Consider the following 9,730-nt stretch of genomic DNA (forward strand, 5'->3'; position numbering starts at 1 on the left):
TAATTTCATGTCACAAGGACAAAAAATGTGTAATTATGAGCAAGGGGAGGAGATAAGGAGTAAAAAAAATCTAGAACCTGATCCTTTCCGGTTAATGTGCATGTGTGCACAGCAAATCCCATGTTGTTTTTTACCTTAAATTTAAGATATTAATAATTTTTTTATGATAGGATTAGATTATATATATATATATATATATATTTTTTTTTTTAAATTTAGTTTGAAATTATCTTCCTCCAATCCAATTCATTATATGACGATTAAAAATATCATTTAACAAATATAATTTTGGTTACATAATTTTTTTTTTAACGAGCCATATAGTTAGTTTTAATAATACATATAAATAATTTTATTAATTATTAGATAATTTTATAAATACTACTAATATATTAATTAATAAGGTAGATATCAAACGTTTTCTTATCAATAAAGTTAAGTTTGCTAAAACAGTAAAACTATCGAGACTGAAAAGAAAAAAAAAAGAAAAAAGAAGAAGACAAAACTCATAAATTCACCAAGGATTGCACAGAACATCCATACACCCAAGGGACCGACATACATCCTTTATTTAAAACCAACGTTAAAAATAACTGTAAAACTACCATTCCAACTTTCAAGGTTCAAAAGCCCATGTCACCAGCATTGAAATTGAAACCTTCCCCCATAACCAAACCATTTCAAAATTCTTCACTTTGACTCCACTGCAAACCTTAGGTGCGTGTACTCTCTCTGACCCACACTCTTGCCCTCTCTTTCTCTCTTCGCTCTAAAAATTTCTGTCAAATACTCGATCAAATTAAGTAGCAGCAGTTGAAAACTGCTTTGAAACGATCGTGATCGCATTCATTGAATCGCAACCTGTACTGTGCTAAGGTATGGAATCTCTTCTCCACTCAAAATTTGTGGGTTTTCATATTCAGATTATTTCATTTCTAGGGTTTTGTCTTTATTTTTTTTTAGGTAGAGACGTACTGAAATGGTCATATTAATATATAGGCAGTACTGTTAAAAAAAAAAAAAGACTGTTACTCTAGTGTTGCATAATTTGTTGTACTGAAATATATTTAGCTATTAGAATCGATCAAGATTGCTTTAATTTTTTTTTTTATTATTATTTGGATATTAAGAAAGAATTATAGGTTACCCACTTAAAAAAATAAAAATAAATTATTGTTAATGTACCATACTTTTGGGCCTTGGTGCTTTTATAGCAAAAGCTGACAGATTGCGAGTTCAAGTCAGGGAATAATGTCTCCAAAAAAATTAGATAAGGCCGTCTATCAATCACTTTACCCCGACTCTGCAAAAGTGGGTATGACCTACCTATATTAAATGGTTAACTTAGGATATTTGTCTTATTTAATATATATTTTACAATAATAAATGAACAGTTAAGACTAGGTAAGTATGGCATACTAACCACCACATACTCTTGGGGCATCACTCCACAAGTATAAGTGTTTGTGAAGTGTGGAGGGCAAGGACCGAGATTTAAGTCTTCAGGAGGGAGCTTCACACGCGTATACACTTAGATTAGGCTAGAGTAGAATTATATTTTGTATTAAAAAAAAAAAGTATGGCGATACAACAATTCATGAAAATCTAGGATATAGTGGAGATACTTATATTAATTAATTATTAAATGTATTTTTATTTTTTTTTATATATTGTTAAGCATTTATTTTTCATTGATTGTTTAGCATTTATAAATTTAAGAGCAATAATGAATAATAAAGTGGATCCATGTTTAGAATTTAAACTAAGATCCAAAAAAGTACAAGAAAAGATAGCTAGATAAGTGTTCAACATTGAAACCAATATATAAAAAATATAAATAAAAGTCCTCGCAAATCTTTCATTATCGGAGGGTTGGGTTATGACCGTATTCTGGCTGTATCAAGAGGGTATCCTAGATGTATCGGCACTTTTCTGAGAAAAAAAGAAAAGAGGAACGGCTGAGACATGCATGCAGAGGTATCCGGTAAGGGTACGTATCTGATACTGGTACTTGAACAAATATGGAGTATCTGTGCTTCCTAGATGGTACATACAAAAGAAAAGTGTGAAGTGTAGAATGACCCTTGGATGAATGCTTCTTTGACTTGAATTTATTTGTTTCCCTAACAAATGGTATTTGAATTTTATAACATGGTATATGTTATTGTTTATTTTGTTGTCTTCAAATAAATTGTAGATGGTTGCAGTGTTGTGAAAAGGGGTTTTAGCTTAAGAAGTTGATCAAACAGCGAAATAGAGTGTGCATTGTTGTGTGACATACCTAACTTTTGAGAGAGACAGAGAGATTTTATGGATCGCATGTTAGACCATCTGTTAGAAAAACTCATTTGCAAGTTGTATGCTTCATTTTTCATATTTTCAGCTCTTATATGCTGTTATCCACTATGCTTGTCTGACACAGTATATGTACTTGATGAAGGAAAATGAGAAGAATCGATTGAGCTTTGATTTATCTACGTGGTTGAGTGCAATGGGGTTTAGGTTTAATTCGAGTGTTTGGAGGCCATGTGCAGCTATTTGGTTATGGATTGCTTTGGTACTTTTGCTACAGAATGGTAGAGGAGTAGTCTCAGATTCCAAATATTTGATTGGACTTGGAAGTTATGACATCACAGGACCAGCCGCTGATGTTAATATGATGGGCTACGCTAATACAGAACAGATCGCATCTGGGGTTCACTTTAGGCTCCGAGCTCGCACATTTGTTGTTGCAGAGCCGCAAGGGAACCGGGTAGTATTTGTAAATCTAGATGCTTGCATGGCTTCACAGCTTGTGACAGTGAAAGTGATTGAGAGGTTAAAGGCAAGGTACTTAGTATACTATGTCTCAAGCTATTACTTTCCTTAGTGATCAATACATGTCACAAATTCCACCCCATGATGTAAGAGCAACACGTATTATGATGTATAATATGGAGATATTTTTCAAAATACAAATGGTGCTATGTGTTTTTAAACAGGTAGTAATTGGTGTGTTCTTGAAATGATTGAACTTCAATTAATCATACTAAGTTCCAAAATTTGAATTTGTTGGATACCACAACATCTCTATCCATCTAACTGAAGTCAATGAAAATTGTTATTTGGCAGGTATGGGGACCTTTATACTGAAAAGAATGTAGCTATTAGCGGAATTCACACCCATGCAGGGCCTGGGGGTTATCTCCAATATGTTACGTACATCATAACATCTCTTGGTTTTGTGCGTCAATCATTTGACGTCCTTGTTGATGGAATTGAGAAAAGCATTGTAGCAGCTCATAAGAATCTCCAGCCAGGATCAATTTTTGTTAGTAAGGGTAAGCGAAAGGTTCATATACTGACCACATCATTTCTTTTGATAAGGAACGGAAATTTTATTGATCAAAAAGAAAAAACCCAAGAACACCGGGAGTGTACTTGGGGCGTACAATCAATCCCTCAAATAGAATTTGACCATTTGAGGTGTTTAATTCTTTACAGAGTTCTCATTTGCTTGTTTTCTAATATTATTATTTACTGCAATACTATATGCTTCTTTGGCCAAGAGTCTTGTAGCTTAACTGATTGGTACCTTCTGGTGTTTCCAAGAAATCCAGGGTTCAAATCCCCCTTCCCATGTAACTATTGAAATAGAAATACTATATGCCCCTTTGGAACTGGAACCTATGCTACTCTTTTGTCTTTGGAGCACCTATTTTGTATGCCTACTTGTGTACTTAGTCAGTTGCCCCCTTTTGTCTTTTAATATTTATGGAAACTATAAAAAAGCTGGAATCCATTTAGCAGATTTCTCATGTTTGTACCGTGAGCTGTTCACTTTGGTCAAATGTTGTTTGTGCTATCAAGCTACTACTTCAATTCAGCCAATGAACTCTAGCTTTACTGTCACCTCATCCACTTATAAGTGCTAGGTGGATGGTGTAATCGTTGGTTCAAGAGCCATTGGGTGTGCGTGTGTAACTAACCAATCAAAAAGAAAGGTCTATCACCTCAATTCACCCCCTTCTTTTATTTTCTTTAACTCTTATAAACTCTGTATGATTTGATCCCAATGACTTAGTTTACCCTGCTTTAGATATTACCCGCATCTGTTAGGAGGACCCTGTAATTTACCTAATGTGTTTATTTTTCAAAAGTATGGATTTTCATCTGTCTAGATCCAGTTCTGTGCATATAAAGCTAGTGTCAAGGTTTCTTTAATAAAAGGAAAGGGTAGTTCTCTTCTTCTGTAGATGCATTCAGCAGTGTGCTACCTTGTTGGACATATAGGTCAACTGGAAAGTAGAAAAATAAGGCTCCTATTCTGAACTTGGAATCCTACAGTTAAAGAACATTATTATATTGTGTTGCTTTCATCCTGCCACGTACCATGTCGCACCACTGGTTGTATGGTGTTTTGGTAAGTTGTTACTATACCTTTCATTTTACAATTATAATTCACATTCTGACATAGGTTTTGGTTTTTAACTACAGGAGAGCTCCTAGATGCTGGTGTAAGCCGCAGCCCTAGTGCTTATCTCAATAATCCAGCAGCAGAGCGCAGTAAATACAAGTATGATGTTGATAAGGAAATGACACTTTTGAAGTTCGTAAGTGATAAGTGGGGTCCAATCGGTAGCTTTAATTGGTTTGCCACTCATGGAACTTCTATGAGTCGTACAAACTCATTGATAAGCGGGGATAATAAAGGCGCTGCTGCAAGATTTATGGAGGATTGGATTGAGCAGAAAGGTATTGGAAGCTCATATTTTAAAGGATTTGGAGCTGATGGAATTCCACAAAGAGCCTCAAACATAATTACCGACCTTCCTAATAACCGTAAGTTACTAGCTCTCGCATTTTATTACAGTACAATTATTTGAAGATGGTTTAGGCTATAAAGTTTTATAATATCTAAAGCAGGCCCCAAAAGATATTACACTATTTAAATGGTTTAGGTCTTGGGTCTGTTATAGGACAAATTGTCAAATCTGTACCATGTTGATCCGATATACCAAATTTGCAATTCTCTATGTTCTGTATATCACTAATTATGAGTGATGACTGTGCTGATGGGGTAAAGACTGTGTTGCAGATGAACCAGTTTACCTGAATATGTTGTATATTATTAAACAGTAGTTGGATTGGTTTAAAAATTAAAAGCATGATATTAAAAAAATGGTCATGAACATATCTTTTGTTGAGTTATTTATTTGATTGTTGGTGCATTTGCATGTTAAAAGTTGGATCTCATTGTATTTTAGACTTTTTCATGTTTGTGGATTCAGTCAGGGATGTCTGCCTACAAGGTATATTTGTACTTGGGTAAATGTGATACGTGCCAGTAAATAAGCTATATCAGCCTTCTATATTAATATTTGGGTAAAGTAAGCAAACTTGGGTATGATATGGATACTTTACAGACAAATTTTGTTTCAAGACAGCACATGTGATAGAAATTTTGAAGGATCCAACTGCTGCAATTAAGGAAAATCAACTTTGTTTATTCAACTTTTACATTCTTTTTCCTGATGCAGACCATGAGTTACTGGAGCTTGCTGCATCCTTCCAGTCTCCTCCTGGTAGGCCTGCAGCCAGCATTCAAACTGTTGCAAGACGTGTCAGGGGTTCTCCCAGGCAGGATAACAAGCCTAGATTTGTATCTGCCTTTTGTCAATCAAACTGTGGTGATGTTAGCCCAAATGTTCTTGGAGCATTCTGCATAGACACTGGGTTACCTTGTGACTTCAATCACAGTACATGTGGTGGGAAGAATGAGCTATGCTATGGACGAGGACCAGGGTACTTATCCCTCTGTGTGCTGAAGTTTTTTTGGTGGTTTAACTTATATGTATCTTATGCTTGTGTATATAAATTGCATTCTGTATTTAAAATGGCAGCTACCCTGATGAATTTGAAAGTACACGTATTATTGGAGAGAGGCAATTCAGAAAAGCTGTAGAGCTTTTTGACAAAGCATCTGAACAGTTAACAGGGAAGGTTGACTATCGCCACACTTATATAGACTTCTCACAACTTAATGTGACACTTCCTAAAAAGGGAGGAGGGTTTGAGGTGGTAAAAACATGCCCTGCTGCAATGGGATTTGCATTTGCTGCTGGAACAACAGATGGTCCTGGAGCTTTTGATTTTAAGCAAGGAGATGACAAGGTAATCTGTAATAGCAATTCTTTGTGGGCTGGGCATTGTGAAAATGCCCATGTACTGTTTAGAGGCTGCATGTTTTGCATCTTCACTGTTTACTCTTATGATATGTCAGGGAAATCCTTTCTGGAAGTTGGTGCGAAACTTACTTAAAACACCAGACCAGGAACAAATTGATTGTCAACAGCCGAAGCCCATCTTGCTTGATACTGGTGAAATGAAGGAACCATATGATTGGGCTGTAAGTTGCACACTTGTTTTCACGTAGTTTTTATAAGTGAACATATTTTTTATGTGAGTAGATTGGAACAATTTACTGCCTGAACAAGGTCCAATCATTCTGTTTTCCAAACCAAATAATCTTGATCAGCATGAGGTTCATGTTTAGCCACATTATTTCTTTTAATTTGGTGTTAACAAGCAGTACCTGTATGCATTTTATGAATAAAGATTCTGTATTGTATGTGATTGTTACAATTCCTAGAAGTGATAATTTTATATATTTCCTCTGTACAGAAACCTTATGTATAAGATATAAAAAGTTTTAGGTGAAGATCTAGACTGAGTGTTGAGCGTCTTTCTGAAGTCAAACTTAGACTATGAAAACTTGGTATAGGTAACTGTATCTGTGTTGGAAATGACATTCCAATGAATGATATCTGACAATTTCTAGGTTTTATTCAAATAGGTTGTGCACAGTGTTGACTGATTTTTAGAATTCATATGAGTTAAATTCAGATATGGGACATTGTGATTTCCTTTTGAGCTATGCTAGACTATTGAGCTTGCAGGCATCCACATAGTTGAAGAGAAATCCATGTTGTGAATAGATAGCTCCAAGGATTACTAAATGCATTTTTCAAAGTGGTAGTTCTGCTGGAAAACTTTGTCAAGCAATATGTAATTGTAAGATTGCAGCCATTTGATTTATGAAATTGTTTTCAGGACATTTACTGCCTGTCAAAGAGTTATAATTGTTGATGTAAAAAATTTTAAGCTTACCTCTGTGGTTCATATTTACTGGTGTTGAGACCACTGTTCAGGCCTTTGATTCCTCAAACCACCACTCCCTCAGCATAAAGGTTGATTGTTGTACTTGCTAAAAATTTTGTATGTCATTGGTTTTTGCAGCCTTCAATACTTCCAATCCAGATCCTTCGAATAGGGCAGCTAGTCATTCTCAGTGTACCTGGAGGTAGTGGCTTGCCTTGTATATTCTTCTGTTCTTCTGTTGGTATTAAGCAATTCATGTTTCATTTTCTCAACTAACTCCTGGGTCTGACTAGAATGAGAAAGTGGAAATTATGCATTTTTACTTTCCATAAAGAGAATTATGAAGGAGAACATATACACCTTTCTTGTCAATTACTTCTTACAGTTGTTTCTAGACTCTAATTAATTTTTTCTTCTTCTTTGTGTTGTTCAGTGGGTTCTTTCTGCTCATTTTTCTGATTGTTTTGGTTCTCACAGAATTCACAACAATGGCTGGGAGGCGTCTGCGAGATGCTGTGAAGTCAGTGCTCACAAGTGGTGGTCTTGGAGACTTTAATAGCAATGTTCATGTTGTTATAGCAGGGTTGACTAATACCTATTCACAGTATGTAACTACATTCGAAGAGTATGAAGTGCAGAGATATGAGGTCAGTTCTTGGTTTCATGGAACAAACATGCATATAGAGTTATAGGTTCAAAAAATGGAGTAATATTATCTATGAAATTCCACTAGAAGTGAACTCTTAACCAAGTGGAACCATTTGATGTCATTAGCTTAGAAAATATTATATGCTGCAAGAGAAACTTGGGGGACATTACATACAATCTGTTGCTTCTTAATAATGATTAGAGTACTTGCTGTTTATTTATCTATTATCTTGTTCCGTAAGGTTTGAACCCAAGTCATTTCCCTAACCCCACACCATTCCTTACTACTGAAGGCCTAGAGCAAAGCATCCAAGAGCTGCAAACCTTAAAATTTTGTATAATTTGATTTCAAAAGATATGAATAAATGCCTGCTATATTGGCATACCTATAAGATGGCCTTGAAGTCATATAACCTCTCTGTTTAAAAAGTAGATCTTTAGGTCAAAACACAGCTGTGCAAACTGCACACACAAAACTAAAAAAAATAAGTAAAGTGCAGTCAAATTAGTGATCATACTCTTCCATTTACTTTTGTAAGATAACTATTGTTGCTTATAATTATTTTTTCTCCTCTCTTTTACCGATATTTTGCTTCTCAGGGAGCCTCCACATTATATGGTCCACATACGCTCAGTGCCTATATTCAAGAGTTCAAGAAGCTTGCAAGTGCTATCATCAGCAGCCAACCTGTTCAACCAGGGCCACAACCCCCAGATCTCTTGGAGAAGCAAATAAGCTTGCTTACCCCAGTCGTGATAGATGCAACACCTCGTGGTGTAAATTTTGGGGATTGCGACTCTGACATTCCTCAAAACTCCACCTTTAAGAGAGGTGACTTGGTGACGGTTACCTTCTGGTCAGCTTGTCCCCGAAATGATCTCATGACTGAAACTACGTTTGCCCTTGTGGAGATCCTCCAAGGAAAGGATATTTGGATTCCTGCTTATGATGATGATGATTTCTGCCTGCGTTTTAAGTGGTCAAGACCATCCAAATTCAGCTCTCGAAGTCAGGCAACAATAGAATGGAAAATCCCGGAATCCACACCTCCTGGTGTGTACAGGATAAAACATTTTGGTGCTTCAAAGGGCCTTATTGGATCAGTTCGCCATTTCACAGGCTCATCTAGTGCTTTCGTGGTAACATGAGAATCTCTATGTTGTTTGTTTATGTACGCCATTATGTAAAGTATTTCTGTGGGCTATGTATGACAAGCGGTTAGCATGAGTACGTTCATCTTGTTTGTATATGTAAGGCAGTAGGTAAAGCTATTACGTTGTGCTGTATTGTATTCCTCGTTTCCGGCATTGAACTCATTGCATATCCAAAAGAAGAATAATGTTAATGCCAATCTAATTATCCCCACAGATTGTGTATGATGCATGATCAATTGTTCACAAGCTAAATAAATGAATGAACACATTAATTTATGCAGCATTTTGTTGAGTATGGATTTGAGTGTGCGCTGGTGGAAATTTTGTTTTAGAATTGGTTATGTATACTAAGTTCTCTTGATAGCTGAAACATCGTGGCTTGTGCAAGCTCGGTGAATATTTAGGAGTAATTCTAGCATCAATAAAAGACCTGCTAAACATTGAAACGTAGTGGGCAGTAAGGAATCAAGATCCAACAAAGTTTTATGTGAAAGAGTTGATAAAGATCCACCACAGTTAGTTGGGACTTGGGAGCTTCAACCTTCAGAGTTGAATAAGGCTCCAGCTCTAATCGAATTCCATGTTTATTCTAGCCAACTTTTGTGTGTACTCTCTCTCACTCGATACTACAATGATTAAATACGCTACATTTGACATCCTACTCACCAATCCGACTAATTGAATCCAATCCAAAGAGCATCTTCATCTTGTGATTGCTCGATGTTGCATGTCAAACTGTATTGTCATTGAACATAGGTTTGGTTGGTTTCGTTTGGATATGACATTT

General features: G+C 35.9%; 1 protein-coding gene across 1 annotated transcript; it reads left to right on the plus strand.

The window, feature by feature from the left end:
- Positions 1-603: 603 nt before the first annotated feature.
- On the plus strand, positions 604-9,154 carry LOC142607444 (neutral ceramidase 1-like). The gene is made up of 10 exons (XM_075778945.1): positions 604-876; positions 2,441-2,829; positions 3,112-3,320; positions 4,477-4,821; positions 5,520-5,784; positions 5,883-6,153; positions 6,263-6,388; positions 7,279-7,342; positions 7,618-7,787; positions 8,389-9,154. The coding sequence occupies exons 2-10, from the start codon at positions 2,492-2,494 to the stop codon at positions 8,935-8,937; spliced, it is 2,337 nt and encodes a 778-aa protein (XP_075635060.1). The 5' UTR covers positions 604-876; positions 2,441-2,491; the 3' UTR covers positions 8,938-9,154.
- Positions 9,155-9,730: the final 576 nt, after the last annotated feature.

Source organism: Castanea sativa, chromosome 8 (genome assembly GCF_040712315.1).
Source record: "Castanea sativa cultivar Marrone di Chiusa Pesio chromosome 8, ASM4071231v1".
Classification (NCBI taxonomy): domain Eukaryota; kingdom Viridiplantae; phylum Streptophyta; class Magnoliopsida; order Fagales; family Fagaceae; genus Castanea; species Castanea sativa.